Here is a 23,479-nt window from a genome sequence, read left to right as displayed (position 1 = left end):
ACAGCACAGGAACAGGCCCTTCGGCCCTCCAAGCCCGTGCCGACCATGCTGCCCGACTAAACTACAATCTTCTACACTTCTTGGGTCCGTATCCCTCTATTCGCATCCTATTCATGTATTTGTCAAGATGCCCCTTAAATGTCACTATCGTCCCTGCTTCCACCACCTCCTCCGGTAGCGAGTTCCAGGCACCCACTACCCTCTGCGTAAAAAACTTGCCTCGTACATCTACTCTAAACCTTGCCCCTCTCACCTTAAACCTATGCCCCCTAGTAATTGACCCCTCTACCCTGGGGAAAAGCCTCTGACTACCCACTCGGTCTATGCCCCTCATAATCTTGTAGACCTCTATCAGGTCTCCCCTCAACCTCCTTCGTTCCAGTGAGAACAAACCGAGTTTATTCAACCGCTCCTCATAGCTAATGCCCTCCATACCAGGCAACATTCTGGTAAATCTCTTCTGCACCCTCTCTAAAGCCTCCACATCCTTCTGGTAGTGTGGCGACCAGAATTGAACACTATACTCCAAGTGTGGCCTAACTAAGGTTCTATACAGCTGCAACAATTCTTATACTCAATGCCCCGGCCAATGAAGGCAAGCATGCCGTATGCCTTCTTGACTACCTTCTCCACCTGTGTTGCCCCTTTCAATGACCTGTGGACCTGTACTCCTAGATCTCTTTGACTTTCAATACTCTTGAGGGTTCTACCATTCACTGTATATTCCCTACCTGCATTAGACCTTCCAAAATGCATTACCTCACATTTTTCCGGATTAAACTCCATCTGCCATCTCTCCGCCCAAGTCTCCAAACAATCTAAATCCTGCTGTATCCTCAGACAGTCCTCATCGCTATCTGCAATTCCACCAACCTTTGTGTCATCTGCAAACTTACTAATCAGTACCTGCCTGGCCAGCTAGCAGTACTTGTATCTGAAAGGAGAAAGGCACATGGGTACGGTTGTGGTAAGTTGTGGGTGGGAAGGTGAGAGCTGCATGCTGATGCCATCTGCAGCTTGTAAATGCAAAGTTTTGGGATGAGGGCAACAGGGATGTGTGAAGGAGGATTAGGTTTGTTGATGGTGTCAGCCCCGCCATGGTCATGGCCTCAGTCATGGTTACACCAATGATGGCCATCACCATCTCTTCCATGTTACTGGCTGCATAGGTCCTGCTTCCTCCGGTTGTGTAGCACCTTGGGTGATCTGCCTGTATGGTTGAATAGCTGGCAATGTGTGGGATGTACGTATGAGGGTTTCAGCAATGCTAAGTGTGTGAGGGTGAGTTGAAGCTATGAATGTGAAGTATGTGTGGTTGGTAGAAATTCTTGTCAGTGAGTGAAGGTGGCATGGTGAATTGAACAGTGTGTAGGCTAACCTGCGTGAGGTCATTGAACTTCTTCTGTATCCAGGTGCTTCAGGCTAAACTCCCAGCAGTGACTGCTTTTATAGTATCTGTCTGGATGGCCACTCGGACCCTGTGGGCAGCCTGTCTTTCTTGTTGCCCGCCTGCACCAAGGTTTTTGGTACCTGATCAGAAAACATTAAAAAATGGTTGCACCATTGTTCTGTGCTTTCTGCTCAGACACTCGACTCCAGGCACTTTCTGCTGCAGCCGAAAGGCACCTTTGGCTTGGGAGGTGCAGACTGCCTTTAAGTAGAACAGGCTAGTTTTAAGTAACGCCAGCCTGGCACAAACTTGCGACCCCTGCCGAGACATGCAGCCACTCAACAGCATAGTTAGCACTGACTGTTCACTGCAATCATGGTAATGTGCAGGCAGTAGGTTTGCATGCTGCCTGCCTCGGGAAGGAACGGCCCGGGTTAATTGGCTATTGCAATCTGCGGTCCTGTTTTCAGGGACTATCCAATTTTATCCCCGAAGAATTTGCCATAAATATTTCATCGTCCCAGTGTCCTCTGTTGGATGTTGTCAGTATAACTGTTTGAATAAAAAGATCCCTCAGCTGGAATCTATTTTACGAACCACGTAACTACTACAGAGTGGCACGGTAGCACAGTGGTTAGCACAGTTGCTTCACAGCTCCAGGGTCCCAGGTTCGATTCCCGGCTTGGATCACTGTCTGTGTGGAGTCTGCACGTTCTCCCCATTTCTGCATGGGTTTCCTCCGGATGCTCCGGTTTCCTCCCACAAGTCCTGAAAGATGTGCTGTTAGGTGAATTGGACATTCTGAATTCTCCCTCTGTGTACCCGAACAGGCGACTAGGGGCTTTTCACAGTAACTTTATTGCAGTGTTAATGTAAGCCTACTTGTGACAATAAAGATTATTATTACATAGGTAATTACCTCGCATAGGAGAAAATAATTCTTATCACATTCACCTCATCCCACATCTTTTCAATTCTTTTTCCTCCTTTTCTGAATGTTGAAATAGTTTCTGCCTTAATAACTAATCCTGGAAGTAAATTCAACAGCCTCACATCTCCTCGTGAAAATGTTTATTGATCCTCTGTTCTAAATCTTCATATCTATCGTTCCTCAGTCTTGACCCTTCAGTTACTGAAACCAATCTGCTTCTATCGATTCAGTCTCATCCTTCCATTATTTCTTTCATATCTTCAAATGAAAAATGTGCTAATTTATAAAAATTTCCGTTGTATTTTCTTTCCACATCATGGGCAGCAACCTAGTGAACTTGTGTTCTATTCACTTTGAAGTCTCATTATCATTCCCATCGTATGGAATCTAATATTGCAAACACTGTAATGGAGGTTTTCCGAAGGTTTTATAGAGGTTCATTACCTCTTCGCTTTACTATTCTTTAGTTCTTGTGATAAAACCTAGAATTTTATTTGTGCTTTTTGTAACCTTACTAACCTGAGCTGCCTCAAACATCCTGTGAACATGTATCGCGCGATCTGTCTGCTCTACTCTATATCAAGCCTCCATACATTCAAAGAATAATTGCTGCCTTGTTTTTTTAATAGAAACGTACAAATTAGGAGCAGGAATAGACCACTCAGCCCCTCGAGCCTGTTCTGCCATTCAATAAGATCATGGCGGATCTAATTTGGGCGGCACGGTAGCACAAATGGATAGCACTGTGGCTTCACAGCGCAAGGGTCCCAGGTTCGATTCCCAGCTGGGTCACTGTCTGTGCGCAGTCTGCACTTTCTCCCCGCGTTTGCGTGGGTTCCTCCGGGCGCTCAGGTTTCCTCCCACAGTCCAAAGACATGCAGTTTAGATGGATTGGCCATGATAAATTGCCCTTAGTGACCAAAGAGGTTAGGAGGGGTTATTGGGTTACGGGAATTGATAGGGTGGAAGTGAGGGCTTAAGTGGGTCAGTGCAGACTCGATGGGCCGAATGGCCTCCTTCTGCACTGTATGTTCTAATTATAACCTCAACTCCACATTCCTGCCTACCCCCAATAACCTTTCACCGCTTGTTAATCAAAAATCAATCTAGCTATGCTTAAAAAATATTCAAAGAGACTTCTGGTTGCGGCCATGCCTAGATAGGTCGCACGTTCGGCAGCTCCCGTCCAAAACTGACTTTTGGGCTCTCTAGAGGGGACCCAACGGCACTTGTTCGACGGTTTCCAGTGTGGGAAGGTGACAGCAAGGTCCCCCCGACAGTATATGGATTGGACCAGGAGTGGAGCGGTGAAAAAAGAGATCTTGGAGCAGCGAAAAGTGAGAGGGCGAAAAAGCAAGATGGCAGCGGGTGGAGACCAAGCAGCATGGACGCAGTGGTCGCAGGAGCAGCAGGAGTTTCTTAAACGCTGCTTTGAGGAGCTGAAAACCGAAATGCTGGCGCCAATGAAGGTGGCGATTGAGAAGCTATTGGAAACCCAGAAGGCCCAAGGGGCGGCGATCCGAGAGGAGCAGCAAAAAGCCTCGGAGAACAAGGACGAGGTCTTGGGCCTGGCGGTGAAGGTGGAGGCACATGAGGCGCTGCACAAGAGGTGGGCGGAAAGATTTGAGGACCTGGAGAATAGGTCGAGGATGAAGAATCTTCGGATTGTGGGTCTCCCTGAAGGAGCGGAGGGGCCCGATGCCGGGGCATATGTGAGCATGATGCTCAATTCGCTGATAGGTGCGGGAGCCTTCCCGAGGCCCCTGGAGCTAGATGGGGCTCATCGGGTCCTGGCAAGGAGACCCAAGGCCAACGAGCTGCCAAGGGCTGTAGTGGTGAGGTTTCACCGCTTTATGGACAGAGAGTGTGTCTTGAGATGGGCAAAGAAAGAGCGGCAGCTGGTGGGAGAACACGGAGATCCGAATCTACCAGGACTGGAGTGCAGAGGTGGCCAAGAAGAGAGCTGGCTTTAATCGGGCTAAGGCAGTTCTCCATCGGAAAGGGGTGAAGTTCAGTATGCCGCAGCCAACGCGATTGTGGGTCACATTCCAGGATCGGCACCACTATTTTGAAATGCCCGAGGAGGATTGGAGCTTTATACAGACTGAAAAGTTGGACACAAATTGAGGGTTTGTTGTTGGGGGGGGGGGGGGGGGGGGGGGGATGTTTGCTGGATATTTGGTTTTAACTACGTGTAGGGAATGTTCCCTTGGTTGGGTGCTGAATGGGGATGGGTGAAGGGATTTGATGGGGAGACTGTGGGAGAGTGTGGGCATCGGTGTTGGAGGGAGGGGAGGCCCGGGGATGGGGAATTGAGGTAGGGCCGCAAAAGGAGCTGCGCCAGAGGGGGCGGGGCCGGCTCAGGAAACCACGGGCTTTTTCCCGCGCTAGGGAAGGATGGAGGTGGGGGTCGGAGGTGGTTGGGGGGGGGCGGTACTGGAGAGGAGCGCACATTGACTGCCAGGGAGCAGGGGGAGGGGGGATTCCCACACTGGGGGTGGTCGATGGGAAGGCGGGAGAGGCCAGGGTCAGCAGGAGTCAGCTGACTTACGGGAGTGTTATGGGGGGAGCAAAAGAGCTAGATACGGATCTAGCGGGGGGAGGGGGGGGTATAGGGTTGCTGCTGCATTGGCCAAAAGGGAACTGGAAATAGGAGAGGTGGTCGGGGCAGGGGTCCACCGTCTGGGGGACTGGAGGGTGCGGGAGGCGTGGGCACGTGACTGGCCTAGAAAAGGGGATGGCTAGTCGGCAGGGGGGGTGGGGGGGGTGGGGGGGGGGGGGTGAGCAGCACCCAATCCGGCTGATAACTTGGAATGTGAGGGGCCTGAATGGGCCGGTTAAGAGGGTCCGAGTGTTCGCGCACTTAAAGGCAGACGTGGTCCTGCTTCAGCAGACACATTTGAAGGTGGCAGATCAGATCAGGCTGAGAAAGGGATGGGTAGGAAAGGTATTCCATTCGGGGCTGGATGCGAAGAACAGAGGGGTTTCAATACTGGTGGGGAAGCGGGTGTCGTTTGAGGCAAAGAATATTGTAGTGGATAATGGAGGTCGATACGTGATGGTGAGCGGTAGGTTGCAGTGGGTGCGGGTGGTACTGGTAAACGTATACGCCCCGAACTGGGATGATGCCGGATTTATGAAGCGCATGCTGGGTCGGATTCCGGACCTGGAGGTAGGAAGCTTGATAATGAGGGGGTTTTCAACACGGTGCTGGATCCAGCATTGGATCGCTCTAGGTTCAAGACGGGGAAGAGGCCGGCTACGGCCAAGGTGCTTAGGGGGTTTATGGACCAGATGGGGGGAATGGTTCCATGGAGGTTTGCCAGGCCCCTGGCCAGGGAATTCTCATTCTTTTCCCATGTACATAGAGTCTACTCCCGGATAGATCTTTTTGTTTTGAGTCGGGCGGTATTCGGCCATAGCCATCTCAGACCACGCCCCGCACTGGGTGGAGCTGGAGTTAGGAGAGGAGAGGGATCAGCGCCCGTTGTGGCGTCTTGATGTGGGAATATTGGCTGATGAGGAGGTGTGCGGGAGGGTGCGGGGGTGCATCGAGAGATATTTGGAGGCCAATGACAACGGAGAGGTGCAGATGAGGGTTCTCTGGGAAGCGTTGAAGGCGGTGGTCAGGGGATAGTTAATCTCCATCAGGGCCCACAGGGAGAAGAGAGAGGGCAGGGAGACAGAGAGGTTGGTGGGAGAGATCTTAAGGGTGGACAGGAGATATACAGAGGCCCTCGAGGAGGGACTACTCAGGGAGCGGCGAAGCCTCCAGACGGAGTTTGACCTGTTGACCACAGGGAAAGCAGAGGCACAGTGGAGGAAAGCACAGGGGGCGACGTACGAGTATGGGGAGAAGGCGAGCCAGATGCTGACACACCAGCTTTGTAAGAGGGAGGCAGCGAGGGAGATAGGTGGAGTTAAGGATAGCGGGGGGAATACGGTGCGGAATGCGGTGAGAGTAAATGAGGTATTCAAGGATTTCTATGAGGAGCTGTACAGATCTGAGCCCCCAGCGGGGGAAGAGGGGTGCGCCCATTTTTGGAACAATTGAGGTTCCCGAGGGTGGAGGAGCAGGAGGTGGCTGGTTTAGGGGCGCCAATTGGGGTGGAGGAGCTGGTTAAAGGACTGGGGAAAAAGCAGGTGGGGAAGGCCCCGGGGCCAGATGGGTTCCCGGTCGAGTTTTATAGGAAATATGTGGACCTGCTAGGCCCGTTGCTAGTGAGGACTTTCAATGAGGCAAGGGGGGGGGGGGCCCTGCCCCCGACAATGTCCGGGGCGCTGATCTCTCTGTTCCTGAAGCGGGACAAGGACCCACTGCAATGTGGGTCGTATAGACCGTTCTCGCTCCTCAATGTGGATGCTAAGTTGCTGGCAAAAGTGCTGGCTACGAGAATCGAGGACTGTGTCCCGGGGGTGATCCATGAGGACCAGACGGGATTTGTAAGGGGCAGGCAGCTAAACACTAATGTGCGGAGGCTCCTCAACGTGATTATGATGCCATCGGTGGAGGGAGAGGCGGAGGTGGTGGCAGCTGTGGACGCGGAGAAGGCCTTCGACCGGGTGGAGTGGGAGTATCTTTGGGAAGTGTTGCGGAGGTTCGGGTTCGGGGAGGGGTTCATCAGCTGGGTCAGGCTGCTATATAGAGCCCTGGTGGCGAGTGTGGCTACGAATCAGCGGAGGTCGGAGTACTTTCGGCTGTATCGAGGGACGAGGCAGGGGTGCCCCCTGTCCCCCTTGTTGTTTTCATTGGCAATTGAGCCTTTGGCCATGGCACGAAGGGAGTCCAGGAAATGGAGGGGATTGGTCCGAGGGGGAGAGGAACATCGGGTGTCGCTGTATGCGGACGACCTGTTGCTTTATGTGGCAGATCCAGTGGAGGGGATGGTGGAGGTCATGCGGATCCTAAGGGAGTTTGGGGACTTCTCGGGCTATAAGCTCAATGTAGGGAAAAGTGATCTCTTTGTGGTGCATCCACGGGACCAGGGAAGGGGGAAAGACAACCTACCATTGAAGAGGGCAGAAAGGAACCTTCGGTACTTGGGGATCCAGGTGGCTGGGAGTTGGGGGGCCCTGCACAAGCTCAATTTGACGTGGTTGGTGGAGCAGATGGAGGAGGATTTCAAAAGATGGGATGTGCTGCCACTCTCACTAGTGGGCAGGGTACAGTCGGTTAAAATGAGGTTTCTCTTTGTGTTCCAGTGCCTTCCCATTATGATTACCAAGGCCATTTTTAAACAGGTAGGTAGGAGCATCATGGGTTTTGTGTGGGCAAATAAGACCCCGAGGGTAAAGAGGGTGTTTCTGGAGCGTAGTAGGGACAGGGGATGGCTGGCGCTGCCGAATCTGTGCGGCTATTATTGGGCAGCCAACGTGGCGATGATCCGTAAGTGGGTACTAGAGGGAGAGGGGGCGGCGTGGAAGAGGTTGGAGATGGCGTCCTGCAGGGGCACAAGCCTGAGGGCGCTGGTTACGGCACCGCTGCCGCTCTCGCTGCCAAGGTACACCACGAGTCCGGTGGCGGCGGCAACGTTGAAGATCTGGGGGCAGTGGAGACGGCATAGGGGCGAGGTGGGAGCCTCGGTTTGGTCCCCGATTCGGCAGAACCATCGGTTCGTCCCGGAAAGGATGGATGGGGGGTTTCGGAGCTGGCATCGGGCAGGGATTAGAAGAATGGGGGACCTGTTTATAGATGGGACGTTTGCGAGCCTAGCGGCGCTGGAGGAGAGGTTTGGGTTACCCCCGGGAAATGCGTTCAGGTACATGCAAGTGAGGGCGTTTGTGAGGTGGCAGGTGAGGGAATTCCCATTGCTCCCAGCACAGGGGATTCAGGACAGGGTGATTTTGGGTGTATGGATCGGAGAGGGCAAGGTTTTGGCGATCTATCAGGAGATGAAAGAAGAGGAGGAGGCCTCGGTAGAGGAGTTAAAGGGCAAGTTGGAGGAGGAGCTTGGGGAGGAGATAGATGAAGGTCTGTGGGCTGATGACCTGAGTAGGATTAACTCCTCTTCCTCTTGCGCCAGGCTCAGCTTAATACAATTTAAGGTTACTCATAGAGCGCATATGACAGGGGCGAGGTTGAGTAGGTTCTTTGGGGTAGAGGACAGATGTGGGAGGTGCTCGGGAAACCCGGCGAATCACGTCCACATTTTCTGGTCGTGCCCGGCACTGGATGGGTTCTGGAGGGGTTTCGCGAGGACTATGTCCAAGGTGGTGAAAGTCCAGGTCAAGCCGAGTTGGGGGTTGGCACTATTTGGGGTAACGGACGAGCCGGGAGTGCAGGAGGCGAAAGTGGCCGGTATCCTGGCCTTTGCGTCCCTGGTAGCCCGGCGGAGGATCTTGCTATTATGGAAGGACGCGAAGCCCCTCAGTGTGGAAGCCTGGATAAATGACATGGCAGTGTTCATCAAGCTGGAGAGGATAAAGTTTGCCTTGCGAGGGTCTGTGCAGAGGTTCTTCAGGCGGTGGCAACTGTTCATAGACTATCTCGCGGAGCGTTAGGAGGAGGCCAGCAGCAGCAGCAACCCAAGGGTGGGGGGGGGGGGTTAGGGGGGGTCTCTTTCGAGGGGGGTATTTGGGTGGGTGGGGGGGGGGGCTTCCCCAAGGGTACCTTTGAATGTCATATGGGGGGGTTGCTATATACGGGGAAACCCAATGTATAAGTTTTGTATTATTTTCGATTGTTGTGTTTGTGTTCTTTTTTCTTTTTGTTATGGGGGGGGGTTGTTAAAATTTTGTTGAAAAATGTGAATAAACATATTTAAAAATTAAAAAAAAAAAATATTCAAAGACTCTGCTTCCGCTAATTTTTGAGGAATAGAGTTCCAGAGACTCTCAACTCTGAGAGAAAATAAATTCTCCTCATCTTGGTCTTCAATGGGCGACTCCTTATTTTTAAAAAGTGATCCACTGGTTCTGGGTTCTCCCACAAGAGGAAACATGCTTTCCACAACCACCCTGACAATACCCCTCAGGGTCTGATATGTTTCAATCAGGTTGCCTCTTACTGTTCTAAACTCCAGCGAATACAAGTCCAGCCTGTCCAATCCTCCCTCATAAGAGAACCCACCCATTCCAGCTTGTAAGCCTCCTCTGAACTGCTTCCAATGCATTTACATCCTTCCCCAAATAGAGTGACCAGCCAAACCTTCCGTCCCTTCATTCAAGTTATTTACAGAAATATAAAGAGTTGAGGCCCCAGCACTGATCCCTGTGGCACCCAATTCGTTACAACCTGCCAACCAGAAAATGATGCATTTATGCCTACCCTCTATTTACTGTTAACCAGCCAATCTTCAATCCATGCCAATACGTTATCCCCCCACCCACACTCACACACTGTGAACTTTGATTTTACGTATTAAGCTTTGATGTGGCACCTTATCAAATGCTTATGGAAATCTAAGAATAGTACATCCGCTGGTTCCCCTGCAATCATCAATATTATTTCCATTAATCCTCCATACAAAATCATTGACATACACAGTGGGTCCCAGAACTCCGAGAAATACTGATCCTGTGAAAAACTGTGATCCGCTCCCAAACAGCCCATTTCTCCAATTCTGGTTCATCCTTTCCAATGATTTTTTTATTCAGTTTGCTAGCCTCCCTTTAATTCCAAACTTTTTAAGCTTCTCTAATAGTCTCATATTGTAGTACCTTGTTAAAGGCTTTCCAAAGATCTATGAACCCTACATTGACTGCATTTCCCATATCCAAGTTTGTTACCTCCATAAGCAATTCTACAGGTTTCTCAAGAACAGTTACCCATTCTAAAATCTGTGCTGGCAACTTTCTTTTTACCTGGATATTTAGTCATTTTATCCTTAACTAGATAGTAAAAATGTATTTCCCTAACTGACAAGCGATTATCCATATTCCATGATTAGATTGGTCCTTCTCCAGTCCTCCAGCACACAATCACACTTACAGAAATTCATCTCCACAATTTTCCTTCTCACCCCTCTCAGAATTTTAGGATGTATGCCATCGGGGGCTGGCACTCTGTCTTCTGTTAACAAAATGTCACTTTTATCCACCATCTTATTTATCTCACTCTCAACAGCAGCAGAATATACCTGCTCTCCAATTTTAATGCTTTTACCCTGTTATTAAACTCTTTTTGTGTTTTCTCCTGTTCTCCTTTAGATTTTCATTATTCTTGTCGACCTTACTCAATCTGAAAGGACTTCGAGGGGCTTGACTTACCAACGGCATCCTGATATTGCTGCTAGCTTCCTTTATTAATTCAATATTTCATTATAGCAAATTAAACATCTGAAGGTTTGCAAACAATGAATTACTTTGAAGTGCAGTGACTATAGTTACTATAGTGGCAACGGCAGTGGTTCTCAACACAGGAAGGTTCCATAAAATGCGATACCAATTAATCTGTTTTTGGCAAGAGTAAATGGCTCCCTTTTATCTCCTGTACACTATACATGTACAGGAGCTGCTAATGGCTGTACAGTATGTGACGGAGATGCACACTTCTCTTTACAGGAGCTGACACATGAGCTATATATACAGTGCCAATTGGGTTGAATTATGACTGAACTTTATATCACAAATGAAAGCTAAAGGGACACTGTAGTGATTAAGACTCTGCAAGTTCTTCTCACCTGTTGTACATCAAACGTTTGAAGTCCTGATAGAGTGTGTCCTTGTTCTTATCGATGAAGCCCTCCACCGAGTACCTGAAGCCAAGCACAAAACTGAACTTTAGATTAAATGTCCATTCTTACCCCTCTCTGGATAACACTTACAGCTGATGGGCACAGATCCAACAACGCCAACTGCTGCCCACTCTAACCTCATTGAAGAATCTGGGCGGGGATTCTTCATTCCTGAGACTAAGGATTAGTGGACTTTTACGACAGCAAAACTGGGGTCGCATCTGGACCAATTCATCGACCGATAAGGAGGTAGCCACGTGGAACATAACTGATTCCAATGAGAAACTGTGCCAGATTTGACGAGTTCAGGATTGACACTCAGGAGGCTGACAATCTGCAGCCGCAGATACACACTTCACTCCCCACACACACTCAACCCACCCAGCATGATGGCAGCAAAAAGAGCGGCACCCCGTTGCACGGACGTGGAACCCGAGACCCTACAAGACACCGTGGAGGAGCGGTCAGGGTCGGAAAAAGTCTGCCAGCCACCACCGTTCGCCGTCCTTGGACGCAGGTGGCAGAGGTCATGGGCACAGTGGGAACACCGCTGGCACTGGTCAGAAGTGCCGAAGAAAACTGCATGACCTCCTCGGGGCAGCCAGGGTGAGTACGCAGCACTGTGCCCCTAGAACCAACAACATCCACACACCCGTAGCCCTACTGCCCCCCACCAGGAGAAAGGTGGTACCCCCGCCCTGTATCATAGGCAGGCACCCATACCGGCCGCAATGGAGGGTGCCCTGGCCACTGAAGCCATGAGGTACCTACCCCCATGCATCGGACTGTCTAACAGTGTGCGCTTTCTGCTTCCCCACTCCCAGGAGAAGGCCGTCTGGTGATCTTTGTGAGGGGTTTCCAGGATGGAAGGCGTAATGATCAAAAAGATACACAAAGCTCTTTTGAAGAACTAAACTAATTTTATTAACACTACTAAATTTGAGTTTGACACTTATTCTGAATAGCAAACATACACTCACTAACACTATATCGACTAATTATAACTATTATATCTTAACTAACTCTGCAATACACTATGAATCTTGGACGGGATTCTCCGACCCCCCGACGGGTGGGATAATCGCTGGGGGTCGGCGTGAACCCCGCCCCCGCCGTCCTCCCAATTCTCCCGCCCCCCAAAAATTGGCGTGGCGTGAGTCGCGCCGCCCGCCTCGGAGAATGGCGGGTTCCGGCGCGACTCAATGGGCCCTGGGGCTGTCCGGATTCTCCGGCCCGCGATGGGCCGAAGTCCCGCCCGTTTGATGCCAGTCCTGCCGGCGTAAATTGGAGTAGGTCCCTTACCGGCGGGACCTGGCGGCGCTGGCGGGCTCCGGGGTTTATGGGGGGTCGCGGGGGGATCTGGCCCCTGGAGGTGCCCCCACGGTGGCCTGGTACGCGGTCAGGGCCCACCGATCTGCGGGGGGGGCCTGTGCCGTCGTGGCACTCTATTCCTTCCGCAACGGAGGCTGTGGTCATCCGCCATTCCCAGTGCGGAAGTGACTCCATGTGCGCATGCACGGGGATGACGCTAGCATGTGGTCCCGCCCATGCGCCGACTCGCGCCGGCCGGCGGAGGCCCTTCGGCGCCGGTTGGCATGGTGCCAGGCCCCTAACCCGCCGGCCGGCCGGGCGCCAACCACTCCGCGGTGGGCCTAGCCCCTGAAGGTGCGGAGGATTCCACACCTTTGAGGCGGCCCGACGCCGGAATGGTTGACGCCACTCCGTCCCGCCGGGACCCCCCGCCCCGCCGGGTACGGGAGAATGCTGCCCCTTATCTTCATCAGATCCAGTCTAATCTCACCCCGGTTAGCTTAAGAGCAAGTGCAATTTATAGTACTGTCCCTTAGCTCTCTCTAGTGGCTAGGTTTAACGTAACATTGACTCTTCACAGGCTGTACATTTGTATAATGCCACAGGCCTCTCATAATCGCTGTGAGGGAGAAGATTGGAGGGGGGCCGCCGGACCTGCAGCCCCTCACCGCGGTAGAACAGAGCGCACTGGACATGATCGGTGGGCCTGGAGGAAGGTATTCGCCGAGGCGGAGGTTGGCATCTGGCGAGGAAGTGAGACCCCGCTGAATTACGGTTCGCCATGGCATGTGTGTCGCCCACTCCCACCGCCATCCCCACCACCAACCCACCACCCGTCCCCAAGCCCACCACCACCCCCACAAAGCTCTCCCCACACGCCCGCTCCACAGCCACTACCAACCTCACTGTCCCTCTCCACCACCACCACCCCCGTCCCCCCTCTCCCCGCACCCCATTCCTTCCACACACCCCCACCACCCCCACTCCCCCCCTGCCCCACGGTCCAATCATGCACCTTGTCTTGTGTCTTGCAGGAGCTCCCAGTGATAGGGAGAGATCTTCTGGTGTCCCTGCCCCTGATCCAACCATAGCCACAAGTGGGGAGCAGCGACAATGAGTTCACAGACAGCGAAGGGAGCCCTTGACCCACATCCCGTGATATCACGGAGCTTGAGTCTGGGGAAGGCACCGACTTCCTATCGCAGCTGTCTCCAAAACCCTCCACCATCCCAGAGACACTCACCTCGGATGAGCACTTTAGTGAAGAGGCCCCTGGGGTACTATCTGGTGCGCACCACACAAGTGCTGTGGTACATCAGGTGGAGGTAGGAACCTGGGAGGGGGCGGATGGTCGGGGGGCGTGCTGATCCCAGGCACTAGCTGCCATCCAGATGGATTTCAGGCTTCTGGAACGAAAGTCCCATCGATTGTGGAGATGCAGTCTCAGAGCCAGGCACTGCTTGAGGGGTTGTCAGCAAGTGTCCAATGCCTGCAGGTGCTGTTGGAGGAGTCCAAACACGTGTAGGAGCAGGAGGTGCATACCACCCATGGGTGTTGTCTGTTTGGAGGCCTTGGGGGCAAAGGTTTTGGCCAAGGGTCAAGATGTCCATGGCCTGGGCAACCTGTGCAGGCAGTGGCCGAGGCCCAAGTCAGGGCAACCCAATCACAGAACCACCTGGACATGGCAGTGGAGCTCCAGAGCATAGCCCAGTCACAGCCATGACTGAGAGCATAGGCATCATTGCCTGGGCACTGGCCAACATGGCATAGATACAGAGGGAGTTGGCCCAGTCCCGGATGGAGATGGCGCAGATGTGCCACAGACCCAGAAGGTGATGGTACAGTCACTGGGTGATGTGGTGCAGGCACAGAGGGAGATGGTCCACTCCCTGTCTACTCCATGGCCGCGAGCATGAAGACGCTAAGTGGCATGGAAAACTCAGGGGTGAGCACCGCTCCGCCCCCCGCCCCATGAAATAGCCCGGGGTCCATCGGGCACCCCGATGGAGGAGGAAGTATTGGGGCCCGTGCTGGTGACTCTCGCAGGGGAGGTGCTGGAGCACCACGGACTCCCCTCTCTCCTGTCCCTGGTGCATCACATGGGCAGAACAGGTTGGCGCCACACCACCTGGGGCTGGTCGATTAAGAGGACGGCCGCCAAAAGGGACCCTGTTCACAGGGCGGGAATCGCAGCCGGCCTCCTCCACTCCTGATGTACCACCTGGGGATTCATCTGGACATCGCTTTAGTGCCCATAAGGCCAGAAAGCTGGATGCCAGTTAGGTTGGCACAGGTGCAACATGTAAGATAGCAATATAGGGGCTAGGACAGTAACCTGTATTTATATGTTCACAATAAACACTGGTTCACTACGTTACAACCTGCCTAAGTGCTCTGTCAGAAGAGTGTGAGGGATGGACTGGGCTGACTGCAGAGGGGGCTTTGGGGGGTGGGGATTGGGGGTGGGTGGGTGGTGCTGTGTGGAGAGTCGGGGGCGCTAGACCACGGACCCCAGTACAGCCAGCGCTCACCGCTCCCGTGTCCCACCCCCATCACCCCCACCACCCCATGTCCGCCAACCCAGGGATTCAGTGGGACCGTGTGAAGGAATGGCCAGCTTGCATGCAGGGATCACTCAGGTGGACAGTGGAAAGGGCAACCATGGGCCAGAGATCATCACAGAGTACAGAGTACAGCTGGTTTAGCTCAGGGCTAAATAGCTGGCTTTTAAAGCAGACCAAGGCAGGCCAGCAGCACAGTTCAATTCCCGTACCAGCTTCCCCGAACAGGCACCAGAATGTGGCAACTAGGGGCTTTTCACAGTAACTTCATTTGAAGCCTACTTGTGACAATAAGTGATTTTCATTTCATTTCATCTAACCTATGTTGTGCCTCATCTCAGAGTGTTTGCCATTTTCTTGTGGTGTAAAAAACATTCCATTTTGCCATTAAAGATGTCCATCCCAAAGTATTTTTAAAGTTAAAAGCAGGGGACCTATGTGACTTGTCCAGAATAGTACTTTATCCTAAAGTTTGAAGAAGGGTACTTACGTGACTTGTCCAGCGTAGTGCTTTATCCTGAAGTTTAAAGAAGGGGACTTACGTGACTTGTCCAGGGTAGTGCTTTATCCTAAAGTTTGAAGAAGGGGACTTACGTGACTTGTCCAGCGTAGTGCTTTATCCTGAAGTGTTTGTTGAACTCCATATTCTTTTCAGTCGGACACAGCTGAAGGTTAAACAAAAGTGTGAAGTGCTGAAGGCTTTTGTGGAGCTGGCAGATCACTCAGTGCAGATCACTCAGTGGGAATCCCACTGCCTAAGATCAAGTAAAATCTCCAGGATAGGAGGGTACAGGTTTCAACCTGTGCTCACATTGCTCCTCTCAGTGGGACCATCGTTTAGGTGTTTCGGGTTGAATCTGAATACCCTCAGACTGGAGAATAGATAAATCAACTATGCTCCTTGTTGTAATGTAGGAAACGTGGCAACAAACTTGTGTATATCAAGGTGTCAAAAGCAGCAAAGTGATAATGACCCAGATTCTTTATTTCTCGGTGATGTTGGTCAAGGGATGTGTTGGACAGGACATACGATGGGATCTTTTCCAGTGACTGAAAGGGACAGGCATGCCAGCATTGTGATGCCCGAATGCCATGACAGACACTAAACAAAAGTCAATTCTTTCATTCAACCACATTTCGAGAAGTGTGAGAACTGGGGTTTCGACAGTAATGTGGCTGATGGAGCATGAGAAATGGGGTTTTCAAGCTGATGAAGAGGACACCATGGTTTGCACTGAATTAGGCCTGAACTACAATCTAACTACTTATCTGGAATTTGATTTAGCTGTGCCTTGCTTCTTATTGGTCAGAAGAACCATAGGTATAAATTGCGATCTGAAGAACATGTAACATTGGTGAAATGATTGTGACAACAGCATTAACTCTGACCGATTTTAGGTAATTTGTGTATGATAGTACGAGCCCAGGTCAATATTAAGCTACCCCAGGGGAAAGGGTGAGAAGATAGGAGCAGCCAAGAAAGTTCAGGGCTGACTGGCAGGTGTGACAGGGCTGAGCACTTTAGTCAGAAGGCCAGTTCATTGCCTTGGCTCTTGTCTTTCACTGCATTTTTTTTGCTGTGAGTTTCAGGCCATTATACTGGCCAGAGATACTCTTGTGCTTTTGTTAGTGGGAGGGACTGGAGGCAGGAATAGTCATGCCACCAGTTCCATTTCTACTTCTGCCATCAGCCTACAAGGATCAGCGACACAATAGCTGTGCAGCTGATCTCCCCACAGGATGTCATAGTTACAAGTTTAACGGGGAAAAGACTTGGCGTAACATAGCCGGCCTCAAGTCTCCTCATGCCTTAATGATTTGAGGCTTATGTTAGCCACTGCATGTCATAATTTTCCTGAAGTGTCCCTCGCTGTTCGCAACTGCTGGTTTTGTTCTACCTTTCGGCTGGTGTAGTGGGCATGCTTTCCCAGCTTGGAATCCATGGTGTCCACCAATATGGCATCTGTCACCTTCCCAACATTCATACAGGCCTCATCCAGGATGGCGATGATTCCTTTGTGTGGTTGTTCCACAAGATCCACAATGATTTGGTTGTTGAAGTACTCAATCTGCGTAATGAAAAGACAGAGAGAAAATAAACTTCCAGCAATCAGATACGAACCTCTCCTGCAGAAATGGGCTATTCAGCCCATTGAGTCTATACTGACCCTCTGAAAGAGCAGTCTACCTCGGCCCATCCGCCCACCTAATCCCCATAACCTCACACATTGATCATGGCTAATCCCCCTAACCTGCACATGTTTGGACTGTGGGAAGAAACACGAGCACCCGGAGGAAACCAATGCAGACATGGGGAGAACGTGCAAACTCCACACAGTCAGTCTCCCAACACCGGAATCGAATCCGGCTCTGATGCTGTGAGGCAGCGGTGCTAACTACTGTGCCACTGTGCTGCCCCATGTGCAGTGCCGATCCATGAAACTAAGCTGGACGTAGTAGATGGGGAGGAAATGCAGTGGATATGGTACACATAGTGTACAAAAGATTTTGGGGAGGTTTTTAGAGAGGATTGAGGGGTATGGAACTATTGGGAGGGTCACAAATTTGATTAGACATGAGTTAGAAGCAATAAAACAGGGTAGACATTAATGGCAACTTTACTGAATGGTTCAAAGTGGATAATAATGTTCAGACGGATCATGCAGACCAAGGCAGGCCAACAGCACGGTTCAATTCCCGTACCAGCCTCCCCGAACAGGCGCCGGAATGTGGCGACTAGGAGCTTTTCACAGTAACTTTATTTTTATGGGGCTGTTTAGCACAGGGCTAAATTGCTGGCTTTGAAAGCAGACCAAGGCAGGCCAGCAGCACGGTTCGATACCCGTAACAGCCTCCCCGAACAGGCGGCGGAATGTGGCGACTAGGGGCTTTTCACAGTAACTTCATTTGAAGCCTACTTGTGACAATAAGCGATTTTCATTTCATTTTTTCATTTCATTTTCATGTCTGGGACTAATTACGTGCCTCCTTTATATCAATGATTTGGCTATCCAAAAGATGAAGTACAATTAATCCTTTAGAAAACCAAAGGAAACTGCTAAGGGATCTCAAGGGAATGAGTTAAAAAGTGGCGAAGGGAAATAAAAGTTAGGAATTAAAAGCTGCTTGTACACACTTCACTCCCCACACGTGCCATCCCAGCCAACGAGATGGCACTGGTTGCGCTGGAGCGCTTCCATCCCGTTGATGGGTTTGGTTGGGGCCAGAGGGCATTAGGGGATTAGCTTGAGGGGGGGGCACCCATATCACCTGTGGCCTTAAGTTCACAGTGGGAAGTCAGTGGCGTGTGCAGCTGCATGGCTGTGCCCGTCCACTACCATTCCCACCGTCCACCTCTTGGCCACCCGCCACTACTTCCCCCAGCCCTGGCAGAAGCTCCCCAGCCAGTGGCATAAGTGTCAGCAAACTATGGCGATGTTGGACATTTCCTGTACCGCCTCTCTCTCCCTCAGCAGCCCCGGCGCATGCCTCATGATTTTTAAAAGCACAAGTGAACCTCGTCGCTGGGAATTCGCCCAAGTGGAGGTAGAGAATCTCAGAGGCCCCGTAGAATAGCAGGTCAGGCCAACAGCGTTTACTGTACGTGCGTTCTGGAAAGCATTGACGCCGCTGTCGCGGAACCGGAGAATTGCGATTCGGCATGAAAACAGCGGTGGCCACGATTTCAGCGTCAAAACCGATTCTCCGCGTTTCGGGGTTCTGGCATTAGCCGACACAGAATCCTGCCCGGGATGTTTGAGTGTAACCACGGATAAGGACTGGGTCAAAATAAACTGATCCTGTATAAGCTTGGTTCACCAACAGACAGGTCACATTCTGTAACATTTAACAATTGTCCATCCTGTTTTTAGTGTACTCATCAGCAGATATCTTTTGCCAACGGGCTTGGACCCATGGTGAAGGAAATGGTGATGGAAGATTGTATAAGGCTTTGGTGAGACTGCATCTGGAGTACTGCCTCAGGTTTGAGCCCCATATTTAAGGAATGATATGCCTTTGGTGCAGTACAGCAAAGGTTCACGAGATTGGTTCCTGGGTTGGGAGGGTTGACTGATGATGAGAGACTGAATAAATTGGGCCCACTCAAGTTTAGAACAATGAGAGGTGATCAGATTGAAACATACAAGGTTCTGAAAGGGTTTGACAGGCTAGACACCGAGAGGTTACTTTGCTGGTTGGGGTATCTAGAACATGGGGGCACAGTCTCTGGATAAGGGGACTGAGGACTAAGATGAGGAAAATACCTTTACTTAAAGGATTGTTAATCTCTGGAAATCTCCACCCCGGAGAACTGTGGATTCTCCATTGTTAAGTACATTCAAGGCCACGATTTTTGGTCTTTTAGGGAGACCAAGTGTGTCCATCAAGGGATGTGGAGAGCAGTTGGGAAAGTGAGTTGAGGTAGAAGATCAACAATGATCATATTCAATAGCATATTAAATGATCATATTAAACACCATTTGGGATACGTTGGGGTTACGATTTCCAATCAATTATTTCCTGGTTACCCTCTCAGAATCCTTTATAAACTTGAGGACTTCCATCAGGTCTACACTGAATCTTCTCAGCGCTGCATCCTGCAGATAGACTAGCCCATTGTGCAGTAACTTACATGTTGCCACGTGATGCCCTCCCTCTGGTATTCTGCTTGCTCCTGTCTCAGGATCAGCTCGATGAAGAGCTGTTGAAGTTTCTCGTTGCAGTAATTAATACAGAACTGCTCAAAACTGTGGACAAATCATACCAAACTGTTAGCGCTTTGTTTCATATCTTGCACTTAACAACTTTCCCTCATGGAGATCGATATCTCGGAACAGCAACATCCTGCAAATGATAGGAAGCCTGAGGAGGGTGCATGCAGAGGGATGGGTGATGAGATGAAAAGCTTCCAAGACAACCTATTTCTGACTTCATTATGTCATCCATTTCGGATCTGATTTTGCACATCTGCTGCTAAAACTTTCACACTGTTGTTACCTCCAAACTCAACAAGTCCAATGCTCTCCCATCTTTCACTCTCTATCAACTTAAGCTTATCCAAATCGCTGTTGCTTATAACCTAACTCACACTGAGTGCCATTCACCCATCACCCTCATGCTTGTTGACACACTTTGGCTCCTGGTTGAGAATGCCTCAATTTTAAAATTGCCATCTTAACATTCAAAGTTCATAACAGGGTCAAATTTCAGCGACCGTACTCCTGAAGAACGTCTGACCAAGAATTGAGTCACTTAATTTTCCAAGTGGCAGGGGCAGCACGGTGGCGCAGCGGTAGCCCTGCTGCCTCACGGTGCTGAGGTCCCAGGTTCGATCCCGGCTCTGGGTCACTGTCCGTGAGGAGTTTGCACATTCTCTTCATGTTTGCGTGGGTTTCGCCCCCACAACCCAAAGATGTGCAGGGTAGGTGGATTGGCCACGCTAAATTACCCCTTAATTGGAAAAATGAATTGGGGACTCTAAATTTATTTATTTTTTGAAATTTCCAAGTGTTTAGATGTCTGACTAAGACAGGTGTTTAGCCCTCAGCGCCATTGATCCTTAACATTGTTATGGAAACCATAATAAAAGAAGCAGTAGATGAAGCACAGAAATGTGTCAAAGTAGAATGTCAACTGGTGAAGATTGTGAATTTTGCAGGTGGCTAGGCCACTAGCACAGCAGATGGTCTACAGATACTAATGGATGGAGTGAATGAAGAGGACAAAGACAACAGAATGAAAACTGTAATAAAAAAGGCAGAAGTTATGTAGATTGGAAGAAATAATGGAAAGTAGATGCCAACAACTGGAACCGGTATCACAATTTATGTACCTGAGAAGTACCTTGTCAGTAAATGGCTACTGTTCATGGAATCATAGAATCTCTATAATGCAGAAGGAGGCCATTCAGCCCATCAGGTCTGCATCAACCTTCCGAAAGAGCACCCTACCTAGGCCCACTACCCGCCATATCCCCATAACCTGCACATCTTTAGACCCGAAGGGGAAATTGATTATGGCCAATCCACCTAACCTGCACATCTTTGGACTGTGGGTGGAAACCAGAGCACCCGGAGAAAACCCACTCAGACACGGAGACAATGTACAAACTCCACACAGAACATGGGGAACCACCAGGGCTGGCAGAGTCAGATGATGCAGGGGCTGCCGGGGTCCGAACTAGCTGCCCCTCCGTCCCAAGGTGAATCCCAGGGCTCTATGGGAATCGACTGGGAGGAGGGGGCACTGAGTGCCAACCCGGATTCATCCCATAGAGCGGCGACTGTGGCCACCAGCATTCCCTGGTTCCAACCCTCTGATGAGGCCGTGTCTCGGAGTCAGCACATGGGACAGGGCGGCACGGCTGTGCATGTGCCGTCGACAAGTGAGCCTGGGCCCTCCTGCTCCAGAGTCCCCAGAGGATGCCACCATGGGCATCAAAGGTTATGGGACGAGGTAGGCAGCTGGCTGCCTCCAGCTCAGACGTGCATTCTTGGGAAACACCAAGACGTAGTAGTGGTAGAGCTAGGAGGGCCAGGCACATTGAGGGCACTGTGGTAGAGGGGAGGGGTTAGGTAGGGGGTAGGGTTGGATGCAGATGGTGTTGGGGGGGGGGCGGCACATTCAGAAATGGGGTTTTGTACGGCACATTAAACAACTTTTTGCACAATCATTATGATGCCTCTGTCACTTTCTTCCAGAATGCAGGCTGATCCCGGATCCTTTACCTATCTCTCCAGGTAAGTCCCCCCTCTCCTTGGCACCCACCCACCCTCCGGCCGTGATCGTGTCCCATCGCCTGGGTGTTCGGATGTTGGCTGCTGCGTCTGTGGTGTTGACTCCCACACTCTGTCCAGGCATCAAGGTTTGATTGGAATGCTAGGTAATGACTCCCACAAATTACATGGCCCGCCTATGGAGGGGAACCCATTTGGCATGAGTCAAGTGTTCACGTAACCACGATTGACAATTCCCTATTAGCGATGGCCTTCAGCCGTGCAGCCAGAGGCATCAGCAGTCGGTGGGGCAGACAGGCGGGGACAAGGGTTACTCCCGGAATGGTGTAGGGATCCAAGGGTTGACATCGTAGTACCGCGAGCGATTGCCCCCCCCCCCCGTTGCCCCTGTACCCCCCCTCCCTCCCATGGCGACCCAACCCTGTGGAGGGTCCCCTTCCTTCTGCCGAGCACTGGGGCAGCAAGCCGAGCACCCCCCAATCTCTTTACCTGTGAGCAAAAATTGCTACTCACCTCCTCGTCTCCCCACAGAAGCCCTTCCGTCAGGTACACGTTTTTAAAAAAGGAGTATTAAATGGCGCCAGCGTGACCACTTGCTAGGGAGGCCAGTGAATTACAGGAGGCCGTTGGATATGGGGTGGCTCTCGTTAATTGTATGGAAATCGGGCTTAAGTGGTGATAATTGGTTTCTTGCCACGCTAGGGCGAGATTACGAATTCGCCTACAGGAACGGACCAGTTGCATCACAAACTGTTTGGAGCCTGGCGCCGTTCCCGTTTATGGCCTCTTCCACTATTCACCGGCCTCATTACGCTTGAGCGTGAGTGTAACGAGGCTGGAAGATTGCGCCCTACACCCTAGGTTCTGTATAAATGTGTTCCCACTTGTGAACTTTAATACCCTTGTAAAAAATGCCGAGATTTCATTAGCCTGCTTGATTAACTTTTGTTCCTGTGCACTAACCTTTAGTGAGTTGTGTGCACAGATATCAACATTTCTTTGCTGTTTCTCAGCCCCTAGCCCCGCTGTAAAAAGGAAACATTCTGACCTGTCTTTCTCAGAACCAAAGCAGATGAACTCGCATGGCCCTACAAGTTTTGTCCACTTACTTAGAATCATACATACAAAGGGAGGCTATTCAGTTGGGCCTATACCAGCTCTTTCAAAGACCTACCCAACTAGTCGAACTCTTCCACTCTTTCCTCATTGCCCTGTGAAATTTCCTATTTCAAGTACACAATTCACTATTCTCGCTAGCTTAGTATTATCTGCAAACTTAGATATTTTATCCAATTTCTTGGAGGTGGTCTCACAGGAACAGACCAAGGAATCCAGCAACTCAAGGCAGGCTTTGAGGCCCTCCCCACCTGTCCTCATTGTAATAACCTGAATGGGACACACGGGGCAGGGTCGATTGTTTTCCCGTGTGGCTCGGGGATTATGAGCTCCCTCGCTAACCACCGGGCTGATAACCATGTTGTAAAAAAGGTCGGCCATTCAGGAACCAACCGACACAGAGACAAATCCTGGTGAGGTTGATGTACCGTCAATTACCATGAGACGAGAATGGTGAAACAATCGAGGCTTTATTGCACAAGATGTTGTGCCTCCTGCAGCTGGAACCAGAATGGGAGCAGCACAGGAGAGCAGACACTTTTATACGCTGCCTGCTGGGAGGAGCCAGCAGGCAGGGATTTACTGTTGTACCTGTAATACAGAGGCAGTACCGTAATACATGCAATGTTACTAGTGGTGTTTACCACATTCACCCCCTGTTTAAAAAGGAGTCCGGCGGGGGTGAAGAAAAACATTATTGAGATTGAGTCTGTCGGGGGCTCTGATCCTCCGCTGCGATCGCCTCAGTCCTGGTGGTG

The 23,479-nt window shown here is 50.9% G+C and overlaps 1 protein-coding gene across 1 annotated transcript in view; it reads right to left on the bottom strand.

The window, feature by feature from the left end:
• Positions 1–23,479, bottom strand: part of LOC140385722 (unconventional myosin-Id-like) — a 264,080-nt gene that overhangs the window by 155,837 nt on the left and 84,764 nt on the right. The window contains exons 10-13 of the mRNA XM_072468175.1: positions 19,502–19,616; positions 16,767–16,937; positions 15,463–15,533; positions 10,943–11,017 (exon numbers count right to left, since the gene is read on the bottom strand). Of these exons, the coding sequence (XP_072324276.1) occupies positions 10,943–11,017; positions 15,463–15,533; positions 16,767–16,937; positions 19,502–19,616 (432 nt within the window). The remainder of the gene's footprint in view (positions 1–10,942; positions 11,018–15,462; positions 15,534–16,766; positions 16,938–19,501; positions 19,617–23,479) is intronic.

Source organism: Scyliorhinus torazame, chromosome 11 (assembly GCF_047496885.1).
Source record: "Scyliorhinus torazame isolate Kashiwa2021f chromosome 11, sScyTor2.1, whole genome shotgun sequence".
Classification (NCBI taxonomy): Eukaryota; Metazoa; Chordata; class Chondrichthyes; order Carcharhiniformes; family Scyliorhinidae; genus Scyliorhinus; species Scyliorhinus torazame.
Note: the sequence above shows the minus strand (reverse complement) of the source record. Positions and strands in the feature narration are given on the sequence as shown.